At 41.5% G+C, this 26,625-nt stretch overlaps 1 protein-coding gene and 2 gene segments (V, D, J or C); all 3 read left to right on the top strand.

Annotated features, from left to right (window-relative positions):
* The window catches only part of LOC117072418, a 372,247-nt gene that overhangs the window by 28,485 nt on the left and 317,137 nt on the right, over positions 1-26,625 (top strand).
* Positions 1-26,625, top strand: part of LOC117072419 (M1-specific T cell receptor beta chain-like) — a 339,687-nt gene that overhangs the window by 1,652 nt on the left and 311,410 nt on the right. Inside the window, exons 3-4 of the mRNA XM_033192584.1 lie at positions 5,571-5,584; positions 6,810-6,948. Coding sequence (XP_033048475.1) covers positions 5,571-5,584; positions 6,810-6,948 — 153 coding nt within the window. The remainder of the gene's footprint in view (positions 1-5,570; positions 5,585-6,809; positions 6,949-26,625) is intronic.
* Positions 15,339-16,747, top strand: LOC117072425. The segment is given in 2 exon segments: positions 15,339-15,964; positions 16,067-16,747. Coding segments are annotated over 2 exon segments (519 nt in total).

Here is a 26,625-nt window from a genome sequence, read left to right as displayed (position 1 = left end):
CAGGTGATCCTCCTGCCTTGGCCTCCCGATGTGCTGGGATTACAGGTGTGAACCTTTGCGTCAGGCCATTTTTTACCCTTTATCAATAAATCTTTTGGGGCATCCTACTTTGTGGATGGGATTTGCACAATCCCTTTGTGCAAGAAATTACATCACATGAAATATACAATGGAAGAAAAGATAATTGGAAAACAGGAAAAATTTTTAAAAATGAAGAAAAGGCTGTTTCTTGCATTTGAGGATTTCGAGGTCTGCAATTTTTGGTATATTCTAATTAGTTTACTCAGTTTCTGATTTATATGAATTTCCTCTTTCTTCTCTTTCTCTCTTTGGCTACCTACATCCTTTTGCCAGATTTTTAAAAGCTTTTAGTAACAATATTTAACATGAGAGCTACCCTTTTTATAGACTTGTAAGTGCACAGCACAGTTTTATAATCTGAGGTCATGATGTTGTACAGCAGATCTCTAGATCCTATTCATCTTGCATGATTGAAATTTTATACACATTGGCAGCAACTCCCCATTTACTCCATTCCCCAGACCCTGGCCACTACCATTCTAGTTTTTGCTTCTATGCGTTGGACTATTTTAGATAACTCATGTAAATGACATTATGTAGATTTTTGTCTTTTTGTGATTGGCTTATCTCATTTAGCCTAATATCCTACCAAGTATAGTGGTGACAGTTTTACTTCTGTCTTGCAAAGTTCACACAAATAGCTCCTTGACCAACTGTAACCCAGAATCATAAAGATAAAGGCATTCTTAGAAATATAATTTTTTGTCCTGGCTAAGTTGATTTAACACAACCCGGTACAGTATGGATTCTCCCAGGTTGAGGCATCTGGTCACATACCTGTTTCAACCTACCGTGGTCTCCAGGCTCCACTTTTGGGGGCACCACTGCTGCCCAGGTGAATGTGGACAAAACTTAGATGTCTCTGTCCTAGATGTTCCAGGCCCCAGCTACTGGCTTTTCTTTTAACCTGTGCCTGCAGTCTCCCTCCACTCAGACGCAGGGCTTTGCCTCCTGCTCCCATCTCCTTCCTGAGCTTCCGCCCTGCTGGAGTTGCATGGACATCAGGGCCCCTGGTCAAAGTGTGGTGACCCACGGAGACAGTGGGAGAGAAGCTCACCTCTAGCTGCTTTCCAGGGCCCAGTTCTGTTATACCCCAAGCAAGTACGCTGGTCTCCCTTTGGGCTCCACAGTATGACAAATGTGCTTCATGGATTCATAGCTGACCACCAGCTCAGTAATCTGAGGACAAACTCAAAGTGAAACTCTCAGAACTGAGGGACTAGCCCTGCATTTCTCTGATGAGGGTAAGAATACAGTATTGTAGAGATGCCTTCTTCCCTGTGTAGACCTGGCCCTAAACAGGAAAAAACAGACAGGGTAAAAGTGCCCAAATATGTCTGAGGAGACTGAAAGAAAATTTCCTAAGAAAATCCTTCTTCTGACTTCATTCAGTTCCCAGTAAGACATACCTCACACTTGGACCCCCAAATCAGCTGAGTACCCAGGATATCACAAGTCCCAGCATCTAACCCCACAGCAACTAATTCAGATACTGGCCTCTTTCCTGTTCTACATTGACCAACCACCAGAAACGGTCTTGCCAATAGAGTTTTGTTAGCCAGGCATGGTGGCTCATGCCTGTAATCCCAGCACTTTGGAAGCCCGAGGTGGGCGGGTCATCTGAGGTCAGGAGTTCGAGACCAGCCTGGCCAACATATTGTGAAACCACGTTTCTACTAAAAAAAAGAAAAAATAATAATAACTGGGCATGGTGGCACATACCTGTAGTCCCAGCTACTTGGGAAGCTGAGGCAGGAGAATTGCTTAAACCCAGGAGGCGGAGGTTGCAGTGAGCTGAGATCTCGTCACTGCACTCCAGCCTGGGCAACAGAGCAAGACTCCATCTCTAAAAAAAAAAAGAGTTTTGTCCTCTGACCACCAGATCTATCTAGATATCTAGGCAGATTTAATTTATGATTAATTTGACCTCTTAATCCCATTAAAGGGAAATGAAGAGCATGTGATTGCAATGTAAAGTATATTCATTTTATTTTTAATAAGTTGGAACTAGTAGTAAACTGAGGGTATCTCTCCAGTATAGTCTTAAGACAACCCGTGGTAAACAAACCTCTTTACTAGGACTTTCTTTTTCACATTTTAGTTCCTAGTTATCCAGAGTCCAGGATATTTAAGAGTCGAAGAGTCTCTCTATGACTGAGATGGTCTGTGGGGGTTTATAAACAAGTGTTCACTGGTCGAACAAGCCTAGGGCCACTCTTTATGGAAGCCAGTCTGTCAGCTGGTCTGGGAATTTTTAATTTAAAATACGGTATGTTCTTTAACTTGAATAAGTATAAAGTCTACAAATATAATTTGCATATATAGGCTAGTGCCTGAAGATTTGGGTAGGACAAAAAGGAAAGAAGAGATAATGTTTGCAGATTTAGGAATTTTCATTATATAGAACTTCAGGGGCCCGTGGGCTCTAATTTGTGGAGATAGCATAAAGACAAAGAATTAGAAAATCAGAATTCTCTTCTGGAGCCTACATCGGGGTTGTCCTGAGAAAAGATTACGATACGAGGAACATAATCCATGGTGTGCTTAGCAGCCCAGAGTGCAGCAGACAGTTCTTGACTCATGCATTTGGCGGTGAGACTGGAGACACTTGCTGACGGTATGGCCTGTTGAAGCTGTGCACTCTTAATCTTAGCCTCTCCAAAACTCCAGAGATGAATGTCAGACAAATATACTCCCATTATGAAGAATATTAAAACAAAAAACCAATGAGGAAAGTTAGCAGAATTCATAAACATTTGCAATAGGTAACCTGAAGGTTTAATGTTAGCATCATGAGATATGAAAGTTTGAAGAGCTATAGTTAAATGCACACAAAACACAACCGAAAGCTGAACAAGAAAAAAGAGACTCTCAGAAACTGTTAGATAACTTTTTGAAAAGCATTAAATGGGATGTCTAGAAATGATCCCTAAAATGACTGAAAGAAAATGGATAAAGTGAAGAGCAGATTAATGCTCATTGAAGAGATTATTATTGATTTCAAAGACAAATCTGAAGAAGTTACCCAGAACAACACAAAAAATTAACTGTATAATATGAAACAGAAGTGAAGCAACAGAGAAGAAACAATGGAGGTTTCAGTTATATTAGAATATATGCAACATTTCATAAGAATTTCCCATTCATTCTTATATGTCATTGAAGTGTAAGAGAAAGAAAATAAGGAGAATGATAAGAGGTGATATTGTGTGTGATGCTAGGTGAGAAATTTCCAGGACAACTAAAGACCTAAAACTTGAGTTTCAAGAATTCAAATAAATCCCAGATTAAATAGTTACCTCAGTGTTAAAATAGAAGAATATGAATGACGAAGAGACGATTTTTAGAGCAGTCCAAGAAAGATAAATATCTTGCAAAGGAATAGACTGAGACCAACAGAAATAGTGAAGAAAGAGTGTTAAAAATATCTATAAATGCAGACTGTAGTCCTCATTCATCAAAGAGACAAGGAGACCTTGGCAGTTCATATTCTGAACCCTTGGGCTGGTTACCTGAAATATATTTGGCTAAGTGTTCTCATTTGTAAACTGAATTCAATTTGCAGAGATTTTTTTTTTTTTGGAAATAGAGCCTTGCTCTGTCACCAGGCTGGAATTCAGTGGCATGATCTCGGCTCATTGCAACCTCCGCCTCCCGGGTTCAAGCAATTCTCCTGCCTCAGCCTCCTGAGTAGCTGGGACTGAAGGCACACACCACCAAGCCCAGCTAATTTTTGTATTTTTAGTGGAGACGGGGTTTCACCATGTTGGCCAGTCCTGCAGAAATTTTAGAGAGATAACTTTAAAAATTAGAGTCATCTAACGTGTAGGTTCAATAAATCTTAGGTCCCTATAAATTCTCTGACAAATCTCCAACCTAGCACAGTTATTTACTCTCTGAAATTCTGGTAACAAAGGCAAGCACAGATTACTTTTGCCTGATTCAACCAGGTTTCAGACACAAAGTCATCTAAAATGCAAATGTAGTAGTCTGATAGTTCGTTATGCAAAATTAACATAAAGAGTTGCCATTTAAGGAAATATGAAAATGTTCCCTCTTATGAACTTCCTGCTTGATAACTGAGTTTGATATGCATGAAGGTGTGGTGCTCCCAGAAAGACATGGCTTCAGTGCAATTGGCCATCACACAACAGAGCTGATAGAAGAAGGCACAGCTTTATTGGAGGAGATCACAGAGGAGCTTCTAGTGGCTTCCATGACCTCCTCTCCAACCCTCTCTGACTTCAGTCTTGCTGCCGTGGACAGTGCCAGTTCCCATTAACCTCCTGCTGACTGTGCCCTTCCACACTGCCTGCTGGGAATGTTGCTGCTTCCTGCTGCTTCCTGCTCTGGGGCCTTCTCTGATATTATCTGAATTCACTTGTGCTGTACTCAAAGACAGCCAGAGGTCCTGATGCTCCTGGTGGAACAGGACAGGGGGACAAAAGCTCCAATCTGCCCATTCACGCAGATACTCCAGAGAGCACCCTATGCTCTTGGAAGTCCTGATGGATTCCATCTCCTGTTGCCCCAGCACAAATAGAATATTGCACTTTATCCTGGTTTCTCCTTTCCCTATTTTGTTTTTCTTGCTCTCTTACTTCTTCCTGGAATCATTTCCCAAACATGCACCCAAATCTCCCCATCACAGACAGTCTTCAGAGACTGACTAAACTGTGGCAGTGATGGAATGAAGCAACCATCCAAAGACCCTTCCTTTTGAAGGAGACCACTGTTTATCTTTTATTCATACTGCTACTCATTCATTTAAAAAGTCTTATGATGATGTATACAAACTAATCTTTTCCAAATCCATTTGGATTCATCTGGAGTTCCCAACATTCTCAGGATGGCTCTCTGCTCCCTTAAAACTTCAAACTTATTTTGAACTGAATACAGAAGCAGAATCTGCCTGGACTCAGATAATCATTCATTCCTTTCTTCATTCATTCAACAAACATTTAATAAGTTACAGGTGAAGACTAGATTCAAGTTTTGTGGGACACAAAGCTGATACATTTTAGGTAGCCCTTTGCAAAAGAGAATGCAAAATAGCGAAGTGTTGAAAAGATCCTGTGCAAGTGAGAAGGCCTGAGGTTATTCTTCACTGGCTTCATGGCAACTCCGTAGGTACTGTTCAGGTACTTGGGAAACACCAGTGCACAAAACAGACAAAGCTTCAAGTTGAGGTAGACAATGTTAACATGTAATTATTATAATTTATTATACTTAATAATAAATTAATTTAAAAGTAGAAGGATACATTCCTGGTAGGTGTTTATCTCCCCAGAGAAGTTAGAGTGTTGCTGAGAATACCAACATTCTTGGTAGATCATACCTGATGTAGGGAACGATCCTTAGAGCTCTGTAATTCTATGTGCCTTGCCTTGCAAAATGAAGGTCCTGATCTGAAAAGCCTTTTTTTTTTTTTTTTTTTTCCTGCCCTGGCCCAACCATGAGGATTGGCTCCTTTTCTGTGTGGCTCTTAGTCTCCCAGGATCAGGTGAGTTCTGAGCATAGATAAGAAAGTCCTTCCTGGGCTTGCCAGGCCCTAACCACGGCCTCCTATGGGAGTGCTCATGGGCCTCCTCCCTGTCTCCACTTCTGATTCTGTGTCCTCTCTCACTGGAGCATGATTGTGGGAATTACTCATCCAGGTTGCATCAAGATGTGCAATAGATAACCTACTGTATCTGAAATAACTATTGCAGTGCTATGGACTAGATGTGAGTTTTGCACCATAGCACATTTACAAACCCATCAACCTTCTCCAATTTGGTAAATATAAGATCTTCTGGATGGGAATAGAGCCTTTTCCTGTGACCCTAGAGGCTCCAGATAAGTGTCGTTCTGGATGAACATTTCATCCACATTCCTAATGATTAGCCTCCTCTCTTCTTCACAAGAAGTACAGTCACTCAGGGGACTTAGATGGTGCAGTGTTTGCAGCTTTATCTGAAGCAAAGGAGGAAAACATGCCCATAAGAACACACAGCACCCAGAGCTTGGACAGTGACACTCCCATCAGGTGTAATAAGTATGAAACAAGTCTTCAAACGGTAATGACCTTGAACCTTGAACTTCAAACTTGGAGACCTTTCTGGATGTCATTTAACCGAGGTATCCCTGTAGGCTGACATACAAGTGTCCAGAGGTTAAATGAAGAGGAAAATAATTCAATTTGGAGTTGAATTTTGTGCAGGAAGTCATAAAAAGCACCAGGACTGCTATGACAATGTTCTTTAGCCTAGAGAAATATTCATGAAAGTGAAAATGGTATTCAAATAAAGAATTTCTCATAATGGAAATAAAATATACATAGAAGAACAAATTCCCCTACTAAAATCAGGGAAAGAGTTAAGGAGTTTATTAGATTTCTTTCAAAACAGACCTAAACATTATTCAACTCTATTATAAATAATTTATTCCTGTGGGGAAGAGAAGGGGTGTGGCAGGTTAGCTCTGCAGTTCAAGCATTTAGCAGGGACAGTGACATCATCAAGTCACTTAGAGCCCAACTTCAATTTGCCCACAGCAGAGCTGGGAAACACAAGATCCTGACCTGGAGCTGAAATGGGCACCAGGCTCTTCTTCTATGTGGCCCTTTGTCTGCTGTGGGCAGGTGAGGACTGCTCACAGGAGGGCCTCCTTCCCTGGAATTCCCAAGGCCTCAATGCAGGCTTTTCTATTAGGATGACAACATCAGTGTCTGTTGTTTTCTATTACAGGACACAGGGATGCTGAAATCACCCAGAGCCCAAGACACAAGATCACAGAGACAGGAAGACAGGTGACCTTGACATGTCACCAGACTTGGAACCACAACAATATGTTCTGGTACCGACAAGACCTGGGACATGGGCTGAGGCTGATCCATTACTCATATGGTGTTCCAGACACTAACAAAGGAGAAGTCCCAGATGGCTACAGTGTCTCTAGATCAAATAAAGAGGATTTCCCCCTCACTCTGGAGTCTGCTGCCTCCTCCCAGACATCTGTGTATTTCTGCGCCAGCAGTGAGTCCACAGTGCTGCACAGCTGCCTCCTCTCTGCACATAAAGGGCAGTTAGAATGATTGAGATTGTCTGTGCTCCCAAGTCACAGCCTTCATAGGAGTCAGAGAGCCCTGGCTAGGCTGGGGGCCATATAGCAGGGGCCATATGACCCTTGGTGTTGAGGTCCATTCCTACCCCAGTCTCAGAACAACTGGAGGTCACCCCAACACCCTTAGCTTCTGCAGTTCCCTATTTCCTTTTGTAAAATGGAAAAGGCATCTTTAGTTGAGATTCCTAATTTCCTTGACAACTTGAAATCCACCATATTCTTCTCTCCCCTAAGGGATGGGTGACTTTTCCATCTACCCTTTCCCCTACCCTCTACTACCCTTCAACTCACAATCATGAATCTTTGCCTATGTGGTCTCTGCTCCTGGGGCGCCTTTCTTCTAAGGGTAATAGACCCACGAGGTCCTGTATCATTAGCCATTTACCTACCTCTTCATCGTCATTTTGCACCATGTTTTCCCTGGCTCTCTGCTCCAGTCACGCTCCCCTACATGCAGTTATTTCTTCATATGTGTCTGTTGTTTTCCACCCTGGGGATTGTTTACATAAATACTTTCTTCTGCACTGAGTGTACATACCACCCACTTAGTCCTACATCTCTACTTCATTTCTTAAATTAAAGTGTATTTCAGGCACACTTGCTCTTAATTGTAAAAAGCAAAACAGAAAGTTTGGTAGAAAAATTTTTAAAAAATATTTTATGCATTCATTTGGGGGATGACTTTTTTAGAGGAGACAAAAGAAGCCACAAGCCAAAAGAACAATATTCATAGCGCTAGTTGCATTAAATTGTTTCAAGCCAAAACACACCATAAAAAATAAAAAGTTAAGCTATAGCCTGGGAAAGGCATGAGGAATACATACAAATGATGAGAAATCAGTGTGACAGAGAACATTCAGTGTGACAGAGAACATTCAGTGTGACAGAGAACATTCAGAACATCACTGAATACCCGTAGCCCCTCCATGGTTTCTGGCCTCCCTTGCAGTTGGAGCGTTGAGAACGTGTCACCAGGTTCTGAATAGTGGGATAAAATGATGTCAGCTCATTTCAAGCCTGGCCCTTAAAAATATTCTGTGGCACTGTGTTGAGAGTCTCTAAATGTACTCCCATGTTTGGAGTGTTGGTATATGGCATAGAGTTGTCCTCATGGCTAAGATTTTTTAAAGTGTCATAGTAAATACTCTGCAGCAGATCATACAGAGAAAACACACAGGTAGAATCTGGAGGAATTCACAGGCAGGCTTCCTTATGCTCTCTTCCTCCCAGGAGGGGTCACACAGAGCTCTCTCTCCTCCCAGCAGCAAAAATGCATTAACACGTGTGCACTGTTTCTGCCAAGGCAGCCCATTACAGACTTAGCATCCAAGAGGGTTTAGTAGAGGCTGTTCACACAGGCACCTACTGTCTAGCATGAACCAAAAGTCTAGATCCCAGAAGGAAATCTGATGTTCAGCATAATTATTATTTGCAACACCAGTCTAGGCACAATGAGCCACCCTCTCAGTCAGGAGAAACTTTACGTCAGTTCAGGACACTGTTCACCAGCCAAGTTCCCAGATTTCAGCCAATCTTGCAAGCAGGACTTTCTAAGCACTGCAGTGTCCAGCCTCCTGTCAACTCTTGTGCACAGACACTCTTCAACTCTCTTTTGCTGTGTCTTGAACTTGGGAGCTACAAGGTACAGATTGGCTGATGATAATATGGAAGCAGCCTGGCTCACTGGGTCATAATTTGGTGGACAATCACTGAAGAAAGCTGCTCATGCCACACTGGACTTTGTGGTCATGGGAAGTAAGACTTCATAAAGCTACACTGGCAAGATTTTAGGATTTGTTTTGTTTTGTTTTCTGTAGCACAGCTGTTCTTGTCTAAGAGAATTAGTATCTAGAATGACTAAATATTCTTATTACTTAATATTAAGAAGACAACCCGGCCGGGCACGGTGGCTCACGCCTGTATTCCCAGCACTTTGGGAGGCCAAGACGGGCGGATCACAAGGTCAGGAGATCGAGACCATCCTGGCTATCACGGTGAAACCCCATCTCTACTAAAAATACAAAAAATTAGCCGGGCATCGTGGCAGGCGCCTGTAGTCCCAGCTACTCGGGAGGCTGAGGCAGGAGAATGGCATGAACCTGGGAGGCAGAGCTTGCAGTGAGCCGAGATGTCGCCACTGCACTCCAGCCTGGGTGACAGAGCAAGACTCAGTCTCAAAAAAAAAAAAAAAAAAAAGAAGACAACCCAACCCAGTAAAAACAGCAATACTGAGGCTGAGTAGGCAATTCACATAAGAGTGAATATAAGTTACCACTAAACATGAGAATAACTTTTCAACCTTACTCACAATCAGAATATTGTAACCTGAAACAGTAAGTTATGATTTCAAAATTACTAGATTGGATACTTTTCCAAGGAATGACAGTCCTACATTTGAGTAGACATATGGACTAGTGAAAATTGCTCATATGTTTATTACAAAAGACAATTACAACTACATCAGAAAACTCACTGTGGGATATATTGTGACAAACCACATTTCTGGAAAATTTATCAGTGTATTTAAATCCCTTGGGTTCCTTTCATTGTCTTTAAGTTCAATAATGGAGAATGCCGCTGTCAGTGTTTTTCCTGTTTTGATGGTAGTCTTTCCATCTTTTAAAAAGTATGGTAAAATGAGTGTAACATATAATTTTCTCAATTTATTTTTTAAATGTACAATTCAGTGGTATTAAGTACATTCACCTTGTTGTGGAATTATCAGCATTATCCGTTTCCAAAATTATTTTCGTCACCCCAAACAGAAACCTTGTACCCATTAAGTAATAACTTCACTCTCCTTCTCCTCTGGCAAACTCTATTTTCTATATGAACAAATGTGCCTATTGTAGATAATATATTTATATGAAATCAGGGAATATTTTTCCTTTTATTTCTGGCTTCTTTCACTTAGCGTAATGCTTTCCAGATGCATCCATATTGTAGCATTGATCAGAACTTCATTTCTTTTCTTTCTCAATCATATTTCATTGTATGTATATAATACATTTGTTTATTCATTCATTAGTCAGTTGACATTTGGGTGGTTTCCACCTTGTAGATATTGAGAACAATGATGCAGTCAAGATTGGCCTGAAAATAACTGTTTGATTCCTTGTTTTCAATTCTTTTGGGTATATACCTAGGAGTGGAACTTCTGGGTCCTTTGGTAATTCTGTTTCTCATTTTGAGTAACTACCAAAATGTTTTTTTGTTGCAACTGCACGATTTTAGCTTTCCACCAGCAATGTCCAGTTTCTTCACAACATTTCCAGGACTTGTTATTTCCTTTTCTTTTTCTTTTCAAAAATATGATGCTGACGATTACTATTTTTATAGCCATCCTAGTAAGTGTGAATAATATCTCATTGTGGTTTGATTTGCATTTACCTAATGACTAAAGATGTTACAAGTCTTTTCTTGTGCCTATGGGCAATTTGCATACCTCTTTGGAGGTAATACTTATTTTATTTGATTGCGTTTTTAGAGTCTCTACTGACTTTAGATTTACGCTGGTGTACTGTGATGATACTAGAGGAAATTGAGATTAAACTTCTCTTGGGTGATGTGTTATGGCTAATGTTTTTAATGCAGTACTTCTGAGACATTTTTGGTATACTGTAGAAGAGAGAAATAAGTAATTTATTGATACTTCTTAGAATTAGATATTTTACAAAGAGAAGAGAGATATAAATAAGAAACGGGAAGATGAGGAAGAAATCTGTGGTGCTGATTTGAATTGGAGTTATTAATATGAACTTAAGATTTTAAAGATTATATACATCCTAACTCTATCCAGGGAAGGTTCTAAAATACAATACAAAGTAAATTAATGGCTGTATTTGCTTTTTGTTTGTGTTCCCCAGTAACAATAGGTACATTACTTTATTCCAAATGTTATTCCTTATAAAAGATTACTTCCATATCAAGGGAAAGAAAAGTGTTAGACGATCTTTTGGTAGAAATTAAGAAAAAGATCAGAATCAAGAAGACAGGTTCAAAATCCATAGAAGCCATTTCAAGGGGCTCCATTAGCCAAATCCGGGTCAATGCAAGCATTAAAGAAGAATAATGAGGATACTGATTTATAACAAGTTATAAAAATCTATGAGGCTATAATGACAATAAAAAGAGATAAGAATGTCTTTATTACGGAAGAATGCTAGTTGATATATCTAATTAGAAAATCAATGTAACCATTAGATAATTATAGACAAATTCCATCAGTAGATGCCTAAACTAACAGTCTTTGTTTCCTTCAGTACTTTGAATTATATGTTCTGCTCTCTCCTAGCCTGTTAGGTTTCTGCTAAGAAATCTGCTAAAGGCTGTACTGGGGCTCCCATAAATGTGGTATGTTTCTCACTGCTTGCTGCTGTTAGTATTGTTTCTTTGGCTTCGATTTTTGGTAATTTGATTATATTGTGTCTTGGTGAACCCCTTTTTGAGTTAAATTTCATTGGCAGCCTCCAAGCTTCCTGCACCTGGATGTTGCTGTCTTCCCCCAGATTTGGGAAATTTTCAATGATGATTTCCTTATATATGATTTTGGGGCCTAACAGCATGTGTACATTGTTTCAAAGCATCAGTACATGGATTACTATTTAATTACAAAAAGCAAAGGGCACATTCACAATGGAGGGATCTGGGATCAGTCATCTCAAATTTAGCATTGCCAAAATGCATGCAAATGGATGCAATGGGAAATAGACATTGTCTATGGTGTGCATTTCGCAAGTAATTAACCTCTAATAATATGAAAATTTTTACTGTGAGCTGTTTTACAAGTAAGCTGACCAGGACACTTCAAAAATCTATGGTCATGAAAAACAGAAAATATGGTAAGTGGCTGGAGGAGATGTATCGTTGAAAAGTAACTAAAGAGACCCAACAACCTCCTGAAATACATGATCTTTGATTTTACCCTAGAGGAAAAAGTAAATCAAAACCAAGGGACGTGTTGAGGCAACTGGAGAAATTTGAATGTAAAGTATATACTGGATAATGATGCTATATGAATGCTAATTTTTTGAGTGTAGTAGTGACATTTGTGGTTATGTAAGATAATGCCAATTGTTTAGAAGAGACATATTGAATTACTAAGGAAAAAACGTTTCAGAAACTAAGGGTAAAATATACAGAGAGATGTAAAGGTCACAAAATGTGAACAATTGGTATACAGATGTACATTTTAAGATTCTGCTTGTTTTATTGTTCTCTAAACTTTTCCATAGGTGTTCGGTTTTTAAATAAACTTTGAATGAAATGTATTAACAGACCAAAATAAAATGTTGGCATTATTTCGGTATAATGTTGGGTATCTCTTATATTTAGTTTTAATATCTTTGAAATATTCTGTCAATATCATAAATAAATATAAAAGATAAAGTCTTTTTTAGCCCTATAAAATACTTTTTTCATAGGAGACAGGCTAAAATTTTTCAGAAAGTTTCAAAAGAAGATAAGATAATTTACAGTTTGAGTACAAAACAGCTTGATATCTCTGAAACTGGCACAAAACTTAGTTAACAATGCACGCCAGGAGGCCATTTAACAAATGTTTTCCCTGTGTCAAGATATTCTGAGCATTCTACAATTTGGCCAAAACTCAAAAACTTTCAAAGGTGATTGAATGTAAACAGAAAAATAGTGATTTTGCCAAGTTAAGGCTGGGCAGTACGTATTTGTGTAACGGGGAGAAGGGCTGCCTTTGTCTTCTGCTGCTGTAACAGAATACCTGAGGCTGGGAAATGTATAAAGAGAAAAGGTTTACTTGGCTTACAATTCTGGAGGCTGGCAAGGCCAAGACCAGGGCACCAACCTCTAGGCTTCTTTTGAGGGCTATGTGCTGTGTCACAACATGGAAGAGAAGCAGAAGAAAGAGCAGGCCTGTGCAAGGAAAACCGGGATGAGCAAGACCCTCACTTTGTACCAGCCTGCTCTTACAGTGACTAATCCAGATCCTGGAGAGAGAAAACTGACTCCTGGCATTAATCTTCCATGAAGAGTCCAACCCCATGACCCAAACAACTCCCATGTGGCTCAAAATCACTACATTGAGGCTCAAAATTGCTGCATTGAGGACCAAGATGAGTTTTGTTGGGGACAAACCACAGCCAAACTGCAGGCAGGGCTCTGGCAAGACAGTAGGAATAGATGGAGCTGGGAGGAATTCCCCTCAGTTCCTCACAAACACTGTCTGATATTAGCCCTGATTCTACTGAGGACAGTATAGATATGGCCCCAGTATTTCTGACCCATGAATTGAGAGCCTGAGCCTGGTAACTCTGAGCCATTGGCCGGCAGGCAGCACTAGGGTTTGCTGGGGTTGGCTTGCTTTTAAATCAGGGGTCAGTGCTGCCTGAGGAGTCAAGTTTAAAGGAAAACTGTGGCTTCATCCCAGCATTCAGGATCTAGTTGGCAGATATTGTGAGTGGCCAGTGGAATGTGAGACATTAAATGGAAACTCTTCATCCCCCATCGATGCAGGTAGGTAACCTCTGTTCAGCAGGGAAATCCCAACTGCAGCAAATCATTGAGTGAAGAATGTTCTGGGCTTGCATGGGGATAGATGGAGGAGAGCCAGGAGCCAACCCGCATGCTCAGAGACCCATAGAAAGGGAGAACCACTTCCTCCTCAGGAGAACTCAGAGAAACCTTAGCAATTCACCTGTACCCCACACCTAACCCATTCCAGTTGTGCCCTGGACGGTGGACAGGAGGATGTAAAGGGAACATAGGAGAGGGGAGTGGACAATTCCAGACCTCTGCAGATAGGCTTATCTCAAATAACCCTGCAAATATTCTGAATAAGAACCAGATGTCCCAGGGCTCTGGCTTTTTCTTCCCTGAGCAGCATGATGATGCCTCATTCCTGCCTTGACAAAGATTCTGTCATGAATTTCTCAGTTGTGCTGCCCAGGAAGCAGGTGCGGCCCAGGAACAATGAGGAATGTCCTCCCTGGACTTGGCATGCCTCACTCGCAAGCACATCACATGTAGGTCCTGTGACTGATAGGTTTGATAGACGGATAAGTCCTGTTTCCAGCCACCAGCCTCTATCCCCTGAATGCTGTTGTCACTCAGAGCCACAACCCTGGTCACGAAGATGGAGCAGGTAGTGGCACCTTAATGTGAAGAAATTTTCCATCATGCAATTATTGCCTGGTACCTACACGAGTTTGACTCAAATCAGCAGTTGTTTACCTCAGTGGTAGAAGATTTATGACAGACAGATGGTTCTTGTAATTCTATACCCACAGGTGTTCACCTGATAACCGTGACATGTGTCCTGTAGGTTTTGGGGATTTAGTGGAAATCTCTGAGCCCGCCTTGCTGAACACATATATCCTCGTTCCCAGCTCTCTGGATATGCATCTCCTTGTATTGTTGTCTTATGCCAACTCTCAGGTGCTCCATCCCCTAACTCTTCCCTTTCTTTACCCCTTAGGCAATGAATAAAAGTATATTTGTGACTAATGTCGCCCCATTAGAAAAAAAAAATGCCAGATACTAGCCTCTGCTGTTCAATTGTAAATTACACCAAATCTACAAGGTTTTTTTCAAGATTTCAACAAATCTGATTTTGGATTTCTTACAGTATCCGCAATGATATTTTCAGGGATAAGAGAGTCCCCACCCATCTTATAAGATATCAAAACTTTCATTACATAGATGACCAAGAACCATAGGCAGAACTGTGATGAAGACTTGGTACACAATGCATCATGAAGACTGTACAGAAAAGAAAAAACTGGTCATTGTCCTTCACAAAAAAGAACCCTTCCAACTCTCTCTCAGCATATTATTTTACCCCTTTAGCTTAGAGCATGTCAGCTGGCTCAACATGCTTCTAGGATAAACCTGTGTCAACTACCCCAGCTCCCGCTCTAAGCTCAGAGCAATGAGAAGATGGAGAACCTGGTAAGACAGAAATGCCCAGAGAGAAGGATATACAGATAAGACACAGAGGTTACGAATTGCTGTCTATATTTTGAGTTGCCTTTGACACATTCAAGTAGAAACATCTAGCAGAGGATGGGTTTCATGCGCGTCCATGTGAAGAGACCACCAAACAGGCTTTGTGTGAGCAACGTGGCTGTTTATTTCACCTGGGTGCAGGCAGGCTGAGTCCGAAAAGAGAGTCAGTGAAGGGAGATAGGGGTGGGGCCGTTTTATAGGATTTAGGTAGGTAAAAGAAAATTACAGTCAAAGGGGGTTGTTCTCTGGCAGGCAGGGGTGGAGGTCACAATGTACTCAGTGGGGGAGATTTTGAGCCAGGATAAGCCAGGAAAAGGAATTTCACAAGGTAATGTCATCACTTAAGGCAGGAACAGGCCATTTTCACTTCTTTTGTGGTGGAATGTCATCACTTAAGGCAGGAACCGGCCATCTGGATATGTATGTGCAGGTCACAGGGGATACGATGGCTTAGCTTTGGCTCAGGGGCCTGACAAGGGGCCTGGAGATGCAGTGGGTGATCCAATCCCCCAAGCCCCAGAGATGTGAGTGAAGGCAGTTTGATGAACTTACACACAGTCCATGAATATGCTAAAGCAACTTCTAGCTCTGTTTTAGTTCATAACAATTGGTTTCTAAGAACTTAGGCATTTGTGGAGACAAAGATGTCACTGTAGGAACTGCCATATAAGGACGGGGCGTCCCTCCTCCTCTGCTCCTGTTCACAAGGACCCTGAACTGGCAAAACTCTCATCCTGCCCTGACCCTGCCATGAGCACCGGGCTCCTCTGCTGGGCGGCCCTCTGTCTCCTGCGGGCAGGTGAGTCCTAAGAACACCATGATCATCCCATTGGAAATTCCAGTGATTACTTCAGTCATTTCTGTATTTCTGTTTTCAAATTCTGTCTTTTTTCCCCAACAGAATTCACAGAAGCTGGAGTTGCCCAGTCCCCTAGATATAAGATTACAGAGAAAAGCCAGGCTGTGGCTTTTTGGTGTGATCCTATATCTGGCCATGCTACCCTTTACTGGTACCGGCAGATCCTGGGACAGGGCCCAGAGCTTCTGGTTCGGTTTCAGAATGAGGGTGTAGTAGATGATTCACAGTTGTCTAAGGATCGATTTTCTGCAGAGAGGCTCAAAGGAGTAGACTCCACTCTCAGGATCCAGCCTGCAGAGCTTGGGGACTCGGCCGTGTATCTCTGTGCCAGCAGCTTAGCCACAGCGATGCAGAGACACTTCCCTCCTGTGCACAAAACTGCAGGGCTCTCTCCTCTCTATCAGCTCACAGCAGCCTTTCCTTATTCCTCATCCTCCCAGGGAAGAAGCGGGTTTTCAGAGATAGCTAGGATTCATATAGTGGGAGGAAATGAACTCTTTCTTAAAACATGAGCACTATAATTGTTGGTTGAAAATATGCCTTAGGGATTTGAAAGACTTCTGGGTGTGAATTCAGGAAACCAAAACTGAAAGTGATTTATCACAGACCTAGTCCTCAGGGGCAGTGATGATTGTTCTTCTATAAAAAATGCATACAATGCTGCATGTTAATTAAGAAAATAAATACACAAACTTGAAAAATAAAAACATTTAATCACCAAAACATGTGTGTTAAACTTTAATAATACAGATACTGATTTCATGCAAGTAACAAACAGCAGGCCCTCCTTCTGCCCTTGTCAGCATCTGAATGATTTGAATCTTATCCTGGCTCTGGAATCTCTTCTTGACCTCGCACTGGATGTTTCATGCAATCAAATCTCAACAGATACTATGTGTTTGGAAATCCTTTCCCTCTGTTTTTGTGGAAGTATGACAATAATAATACTATTGTAATGATGATGATGTTGATCATTTCAGCTATTTCATTCCGCACACTTTAAACTTCAAAGAAATGCACACAAATGGTTATCCTGGAAACAATTCCCAAATCTTAGCCCAAAATGAATTTTGCTTCCCCGGAGTGCTTTAACTTTTCAATATAACAGACATAGCCCAACACTATAGTTAGTCCTGGGCCAGCTAGTTCAGAGGCTGGTGAGGACACTTCCACTTGTCTGCCCATTTCCTTGTCTGTCCATTGAAATAGCTCCTTAATGCATTAGATATTCCTGCCAGAACGTCGGAAGCAATGACCTGCCCGTGGTCCAACTGTCTCCTCTAATAATGAATTGTGTGTGTCCAACTGTAGTCTCTACCCTAACATCTGCCCGGATTCTCTTGTATTAGAAATCATTCTGAAGTACTGGTTAGAATGCTTGGGAAGGCAGCTTCCTGGGAATCCTCTGAAGGACCGTGGCTGTCAGTGATTCCCTTGTTACACTTCTTGAGAGCATCTTGTATTTCACTGAACGTAGGACTCTCAGTTATTTCAGTCTGTCTGTTCCTGTTCACCTCTGAGATCTCTGTGGCTTGCTTGTGTTGATTTTCTTTTGTGCTGCTTCTCGGTCATTTGTTTGTATTTTTCCTTATAAACCTGATTATTTTCAACATTGTGCCAGACACTATGGTTGTAGAAATAATTTTTGGTCTAGAATGACATATCTTTCTTTTTTTTTTTTTTTTTTTTTCACACGGAGTCTGGCTCTGTCTCCCAGGCTGGAGTGCAGTGGCCGGATCTCAGCTCACTGCAAGCTCCACCTCCCGGGTTTACGCCATTCTCCTGCCTCAGCCTCCTAAGTAGCTGGGACTACAGGCGCCCGCCACCTCGCCCGGCTAGTTTTTGTATTTTTAGTAGAGATGGGGTTTCACCGTGTTAGCCAGGATGGTCTCGATCTCCTGACCTTGTGATCCGCCCGTCTCGGCCTCCCAAAGTGCTGGGATTACAGGCTTGAGCCACCGTGCCCGGCCTAGAATGACATATCTTTCTCCAGAGATAATTTTACTGTGCTTTGTAAAGTGCACAGATGCATAAACAATCCAGGACTCCCTGAAACACAATTCAAGGCTTGAGGTGTCCTGGAGCCCCTGGAGAGCAGGTTTCCTACTAGTTCATTGTTTCTGTTCAAGTTCCTCAGTGGTCACACTCAGTGAAGTGAAGTCTGGTCTTAGCCTTTACACCCCAGCCTGTGAGTCAGCTTCCTGAGAGCTGGGCTGGGATCAGCAAATGCCCCTAAGGGCAGTGACTGCTGTGCTCACTCCCCAGGCTCCTGCCTTCTCCAAGATTCTGGACCAGTTATCCCTCATAATGTTTTTGGGATATTAATTAGCTGCAGTTTTTGTTAGTGTGGTAATTTACCCAACGATTTAAATAATAACAGAAGGGTTAATTTTGTTACAAGAAAGGGGTCCTGATCTAACCCCCAAGAGAAGGTTCTTGGATCTCATGCAAGAAAGAATTCAGGGTGATTCCACAGTGCAAAGCCAAAGCAAGTTTATTAAGAAAATAAACTGGTGAAAGAACAGCTACTCCATAGACAGAGTAGGGCTTTCCCAACAGTAACAGGAGGAGCACATCTACCCTAGGTACAATACTTGTTTATATATAGGACAAGAAAAGATCGTTGAGAGATGTGCTCTGCTACAAGGGTTTGTGATAAAGGATTAATTTTCTTAATTACTATTTTTGCAAGAAGCGATATTATAATCTTTAAAGTGAAATTTGAAATGTTTCTGTTCTCAAGATGTTGGGGTATCATGACATTCCCAAGTCTGGGTCTGTTTAGTAAACATTATTAATCTGCTGCTTTAACCGTAAACATCTAGAGGTTAGGAATACCTGACTTCCTGGGAATGCAGCCCAGCAAGGCCCAGCCTCATTTCTTTCACTTAAGATGGAGTCACTCTGGTTTGAACGCCTCTGACAGTTTGAGTTTCTTCTTCTGTAATTACTCAGATGGAGGTCAGAGAATTTTATTTAAAGTTTTAATTTTCTTTGAATTTCAATGTCAGATTCTTAGTCTGTGATTTGCTTGATATTTAACTTAAATAGCATAGAGGAATGTTATACTGAAACTTTAATTTCGAGGAAAGGACTTTTTTAAAACTTGAAGGGGATTTATAATCTAACTGGGACACTCACTTGGTTTTGACATTTTATCATTCAGAGTATTATTATGTTGTTAATTACATAACCTTCGACGCTTCATTGGAACAGGGTAATGAGAATAGAGAGTAAATATTTAAATTTGATCAGATCTTTGACACACCTGACAAAAACAAGCAATGAGGAAAGTATTACCTATTTAATAAATGGTGGTGGGAAAACTGACTAGCTATATGCATAAAACTGAAACTGGAACTTTTCCTTGTACCTTATACAAAAATTAACTCAAGATGGATTAAAGACTTAAACGTAAGACTTAAAACCATAAAAACCCTAGAATAAAACCTAGGCAATACCATTCAGGACATAGGCATGGGCAAGGACTTCATGACCAAAACACCAAAAGCAATCGCAACAAAAGCCAAAATTGACAAATGGGATCAATTAAACTAAAGAGCTTCTGCACAGCAAAAGAAACTACTATCAGAGTGAACAGGCAACCTACAGAATGGGAGAAAATGTTTGCAACCTAACCATCTGACAAAGGGCTAATATCCAGAATCTACAAGGAATTTAAACAAATTTACAAGAAAAAAACAACCCCATGAAAATGGGGCAAAGGATATAAACAGACACTTCTCAAAAGAAGACATTTATGCAGCCAACAACCATATGAAAAAAAGCTCATCATTGCTGGTCATTAGAGAAATGCAAATCAAAATCACAATGAGATACCATCTCATGCCAGTTAGAATGGTGATCATTAAAAAGTCAGGAAACAACAGATGCTGGAGAGGATGTGGAGAAATAGGAATGCTTTTACACTGATGGTAGGAGTCTAAATTAGTTCCACCATTGTGGAAGACAGTGTGACGATTCCTCAGGGACCTAGAACCAGAAATACCATTTGATCCAACAATCTCATTACTGGGTATATACCCAAAAGATTATAAATCATTCTACTATAAAGACACATGCACACGTATGTTTATTGCAGCACTATTCACAATAGCAGAGACTTGAAACCAACCCAAATGCCTATCAATGATAGCCTGAATAAAGGAAATATAGCACATATATGCCATGGAATACAATGCAGCCATAAAAAAGAATGAGTTCATGTCCTTTGCAGGGACATGGATGAAGCTGGAAACCATCATTCTCAGCAAACTAACAAAGGAACAGAAAGCCAAACACCGCATGTTCTCACTCATAAGTAGGAGTTGAACAATGAGAGCATATGGGCACAGGGAGGGGAACATCACACACCAGGGCCTGTTGGGGCAGAGGGGTCAAGGGGAGGGATAGCATAAGCAGAAATACCTAATGCAGATGACGGGTTGATGGGTGCAGCAAACCACCATGGCCCATGTATACCTATGTAACAAACCTGCACGCTGTGCACATGTACCCCAGAACTCAAAGTATAATAAAAATAAATAAATAAAACCAAGTTAATCAGAAAGCAGAGAGTGAACATGGAATTTACTTCATTCCTACACCGTCGTGACTCGTTTGTGCCATGTTTTGTGCGCACACCTGAGGGGCAGGGGTCGGAACTGGAGGGAGTCACAGGTGTGTGGCTATCATCATTTCCTAGTTAAACCCAGTCCCCTGGAAACATGCTTGGTTCCACATTTTCCATTTGGGGGAACTTCCCTAAAGTAATACACTGGTTTTTGTCTTTCCATTATTTGCCAAATGTTTCCCATGGGAAGGGAAATAAGTTATCTTATTTAGTCTAGTCTTCTTCTGAGCTTAGTCTCTCTTCATCATCACCCTTTCATCCTGGCTACTGGGAAAAAAAGTAGATTCTTTTGGTGCTTCTTCAACATGCACTAAGATTAGTGGAAAGCTTTCTTTTCCTTACAGGGTTGGTCTGTAGTTTGCAGGGGAGAGAGAATGGTTTAAATTCTGATTCAGAAGAGTGTTGGTTGGCCTATATGCTCTCCTATCTGAGCACTCCACTTGTCTGACTTCAATGAGCACTCTTCAGTGATGTGATAAGTTATTAACACATAATCTAACATAAAAAAATTGGCCGGGTGCGATGACTCATTCCTGTAATCCCAGCCCTTTGGGAGGCCGACGCGATGGATCACCTGAGGTCAGGAGATCGAGACCAGCCTGGCCAACATGTTGAAATCCCGTCTCTACCAAAAATACAAAAATTAGCCAGGTGTGGTGGTGGGCGCCTGTAATCCCAGCTACTCAGGAGGCTGAGGCAGGAGAATCGCTTGAACCCGGAAGGCAGAGGTTGTGGTGAGCCAAGATCGCACCATTCCACTCCAGCCTGGGTGACAAGAGTGAAACTCCGTCTCAAAAAAAAAAAAAAAAAAGATCAAATTTGAATTATAGCCAAATCTTACCAAAAAATGTATATGAAATATTTAATTTTGCAAAAAAAAATTGATGCAATGACCTCTAACCTTGTTCACCTTTTTTTATCTTCAATATGTCACACAGAGTTTGGCACATAATAGATGGTAAATAAATTTATTTTGACTCTGTTGAGTAAATGATGATAATATTTCACATTCTCTCAATAAAATAGTTGAATTCTATGTGTACCTTCTTACTTAGCAGCTAGTTTCACTTCAAAAGGGGCTTCTTCCTCCACGTGAAATACAACGGAGGGTCATTATGGTTTGTCTCAATTTTCTATACAACTTCTGGAATATTCCAAGCAAATGTGTTTCCCCAGCCAGGATTAATGGCCAGTGTTACACAGTATCCTAACCGCATCTAAAGCTGGAATTTGCAAACATCCTTTTGCAACAAAAAAATTTATGTCATAATAATACTTATCCAGTCTCATGATCCAGTAAAAGAAATTCTTCCCCACAACCACATTTTCTCAAAACCACATCTTTATGAAGCTGGAAACATCATCTCAGAAAGCACTGAAAGAAAAGTGCTGAAAACACTGAAAGAAAAATTCACCGTGCTCTGTAATATAATCTTATCATCCTTGCAATAAGAAGATACTGTGTGTATGAATGTGAGTGTGTGTGTGTATGTGTGTGAGTGTGGATGTGCGTGTGTGTGCATTTTCTCATGGAGACTCATCCACATGAAAATAGTTTCTCTTTGGATTGCATTACTAAGAGGCACTGGGTCATTAGTGGAGCACATGGCACTTCTGGGGAGTGACAGGAAATGACAGACCACTCATTCTGCCTAAGTTATAGCTGATAGGGTTGTTTATTTGAACACTTTCTATAAAATCAGAATTAAATATGAAAAATCCCAGAGACCCCATAAAATGTACTATCTAAAATTCGGCAAATAATCTAAGTACAAAATATGAAGATATATGTGTCTGATCAATCAAAAGGAGACGTGGAATATCGTGTTTCCAGGCTGAATCTGCCTGATCTCTTCAAACTGTTTTACTTTATGCACTGTGTTATTCTGGGTTCTCTTTCATCTTATCACATGAATTGCAATTATGTAACATTTATTAGCAATCAAAATATTGGTTAATGCACCCTTTTCTCTCCACTGGCTAAGGGTGGATTCGAGGATCAACCCTAAATTGGCCTGCCTGGGAAAGCATTGATGTTGTGTATCTGAGAGGGTAAGGTTTGCAGGAGCAGGGATGCGGGAATCCCTGTTCCTGATGTGGACAATCTTGAGCACATCAGGTCAGAAAAGTGTGAATCCATGAGACTGTGGACAGTTGGCCACGTGGGGGCGCTGTGGCTCCATAACGCTGCAGGGAACCCTGGAGCGGGATGGGAGGGTGACCCAGGATAGGAGGGGTGAAGGGAAGCCTGGTTGTCTGCTGGAATCAGCGGGCCGATTTGAGTTCAGAGTGGACCCTGAGTTAAACACAGACTCCTCATTGCCAGAGAAGGGTAGGGGTGCCAGAGGCCTCAATATGCCCCAAGGAAAAAGTGTCTCTGTTCCTGTACGGGTAGTGGAGGGTGCTGAGGCTGGGGTGTCAAGGGCTGGGGAATGCTTCTCAGGGCAGGGACAGGGTGGGCAGGCTTAGGAAAGTAGGGCTTGTTGTGAGCATGTGGGCGCTGTGCTGCACCTGCCCCACCTTTTGTTTAGGGGCCCCGCAGAGCAGGGATGGAACATGGAATAGCAGAACCTGAGGCCTGCCTAAGGATGCAGTGAGCTCACAGTGTCCTGCAGGGCCAGGAACTGGAAAGGCCAGTTTTCTATGGAAATGCCAGAAATATTCCCGCCCTGACGGAGGCTCAGGATCTGGTGGCAGCCTTTGCCAGGCACTCTGCTGCTTCCTTTCTTTTTTTTCTTTTTTCTTTCTTTTTTTTTTTTGAGGGAGTCTTGCCTTGCTCTGTCACCCAGGCTGGAGTACAGTGGCTTGATCTCAGCTCACTGCAGCCTTTGCCTTCTGGGTTCAAGCGATTCTCCCATCTCAGCCTCCTAAATAGCTGGAATTATAGGCACCCACCACAAACCCTGGCTAATTTTTTTTATTTTTAATAAAGATGGAGTTTCGCCATGTTGGCCAGGCTGGTCTCAAACTCTTGACTTCAAGCGATCTGACTGCCTCTGCCTCCCAAAGTGCTAGGATTACAAGCGTGAGCCACTGTGCCCAGCCCCTCTGCTGCTTCTTTATGTGATCTGTTTTAATTCTGACAGAAATCATTCAAAGTAAGTATTATCTTATCTGTTTATACATTTGACTGAAGCAGCTTTCCTGGGTCTCACATATACTTAAACGGAAGAAACCAGACCTAGCGTTGGATAGATCAGTAGTAAGGTGACTGTAGTTAACATCAACAAATTGCGCATTTCTAAATAGGGAGAAGGGAATAATTCAAATGTTCCTAAAGAAAATATAAATATTTAAGATAATGCCTATCCCAATGACCATGATTTGATTACACAAATGTATCAATTATCACATCTACCCAAAAAAAAGTACATCTAATATGCATCAATAAATAGTGAATTAAAAAAAAAAGATAACTGACTGAAGCCTGTTCCTCCAACACCTCTATCCACTGTCCCCACTCTGCAGATTTGTCCTCTCACCTGGCCTTCCGTTTCCAGGTCCCCATTAGCAGGAGGGGAAGATCATGCCACATATGTGATCATTATAGCCTCTCCACTGACAAGTCCAAGGAGGATATGACTCCCAGGCAAACCATCCATTCATCTTTCATTGTGACAAAAATCGAGGTTCAGTTTTCTCCATTATAGCAGTTCCATGGGTGAGGCCATGTGATTGCTTTTATGGAGGCTGTGTGAGGAGGGAGGTTTCTCAGCTGCACAGCAAGGAAATAAGACATTGTTTAAGAAAACTGCAGTCTTCCAGTACCTGATGTAATTTACCATGAGGGAAAAGACACAAATAATTGCTATTCATTAGTTAATTGTAGTATTTTTAAATAAGACACAAAGTCATCTAAAATACAAAGACAATAGTCCGATAATTAGGTAAAACTAACATAAACAGTTGTGTCTTAAGGGAATGTAACAGTGTTGCCCGTTACAGCACTTCCTGGTTGATACTAAGTCTGATATGCAAGAAGGTGTGATGCTCCCACAAAGCGGTGAATTCAGAGCAATCGGCAATCCCACAAGAGAACTGATAGAATGGGCAGTTGTATTAGAAAGAAGAGGAGCCTCTAGTGACTTCCATGACATCCTCACTGCCCACCTCTGATTTCAGACTTGCTGTAGTGTAATTCACCTCAATCTAGCAGTGCCCTTCCACAGGTGCATGCTGGGAGTCTCTCTGCTTCCTCCCCAGGCTCTTCCATGATATTATCTGAGCCCACCTGACCTGTACTCAAAGACAGCCAGAGGTCCTGACGCTCCTGGTGAGACAGAAGACTAACACTCCAGCCTGTGCATTCATGCAGAAACTTCAAACAGCATTCTATGTGCTCCTGAGAGGCGCTGATGGATTCCATCTCCTGTTGCTCCAACATAAACTCAATATTGCACTTTCTTCCTGGCTTCTTCCTTCCCTATTTTATGTTTCTTTCTTAATTCTTCCTGGAACCATTTCCCACATATCATGCACCTAAGTCCCCATCACAGACTTTGTCCTCAGGGACAGCCTATACTGTGGCAGTGATGGAATGAAGCCACCATCCAAAGACCCTTCCCTTTGAAGGAGACCATTGTTTTTCTTTTACTCATACCGCTACCCATTCATTTAAAAAGTCTAACAATGACGTATATAAACTAATCTCTTCCAGGTTCATTTGGAATTATTTCTGAATTCTCAGCAGCCTCAGGATGGCTCTCTGTTCCCTTAAAACTCTGAACGCAATTTGAACTGAATAGACTTGGGTTCTCTTTACAGAAGCAGAGTTTGCCTGGACTCAGGTAATCATTCATTCCATTTTTCTTTCATTCAATAAATCTTTAACAAGCTGCAGGTGCAGAGTAGATTCAAGTTTTGTGGGGTGCAAAGCTGATACAATTTGAAGGAGCTCCTTGCAAAGGAGAATGCAAAATGACAAAGTGTTGGAAAGATCCTGTGTGCGTGAGAAGACCTGAGGTTATTCTTCACTGACTTCATGGCAACTGCATAAGTACTGTCCAGGTATGTGGGAGACACCAGCACAGAAACCAGACAAAGCTTCAAGTTGAGGCAGACACTTCCAAAAAATTGTTTTAACTTATTACACTTAATGATGAATTAATTAAAAAGTAAAAGAATATATTCCTTGTAGATGCTTTTCTCCCCAGAAAAGTTAGAGTGCCGTTGAAAGTACTGACATTCCTGGTAGATTATACCTCATTCAGGGAAGAATCCTTAGAGTTCTGGGATTCTATGTGCCCTACCCCCAAAATGAAAGTTCTGCACTGGAAAGCTTTTTTTTTCCTTCTGCCCGGGCCCAACCATGAGGATTGGCTCCTTTGCTGTGTGGCTCTTGGTCTCCCAGGACCAGGTGAGTTCTGGGCATAGACGGGAAAGTCCTTCCTGGGCTTACCAGGCCCCAGCCACGGCCTCCCATGGGGTGCTCATGGGCCTCCTCCCTGTCTCCACTTCTGATTCTGTGTCCTCTCTCACTGGAGCATGATTGCGGGAATTACACATCCAGGTTGCATCAAGATGTGCAATAGATAATCTGTTGTATCTGAAGAAACAGTGCTATTGACTGGATGTAAGTTTGGCGCCAAAGCACGTTTACACTTCCTCTAATCTTCTCCCATTTGGTGAATACGAGATCTTCTGAATGGAAATAGAACATTTCTCTGTGACCCTGGAGACTCCAGATAGGTGTAGTTCTGGGTGAATATTTCACCCACTTTCTTAATGAGCCTCCTCTTTTCTTCACAGGAAGTACAGTCACTTAGAGGACTTAGGTGGTAAGTGTTTGTGGCTTTACCTGAAGCAAAGGGAAAAATCATCCTCATGAGAACACACAGCAGCCTGAGCTCAGATGGCAAGGCTCCCATCAGGTGCAATGAGGTGCTACAGTGTGAAGCAAGTCTTCAAATGTGAATGACCTTGAACCCACAACTTTGAAACCTTTCTGGATGTCAGTTGACTCTTTTAA

This window comes from Trachypithecus francoisi, unplaced genomic scaffold (assembly GCF_009764315.1).
Source record: "Trachypithecus francoisi isolate TF-2019V2 unplaced genomic scaffold, Tfra_2.0 Lachesis_group4, whole genome shotgun sequence".
Classification (NCBI taxonomy): domain Eukaryota; kingdom Metazoa; phylum Chordata; class Mammalia; order Primates; family Cercopithecidae; genus Trachypithecus; species Trachypithecus francoisi.
The sequence above is the reverse complement of the archived record's forward strand: the minus strand, read 5'-3'. Positions and strand labels throughout refer to the sequence as shown.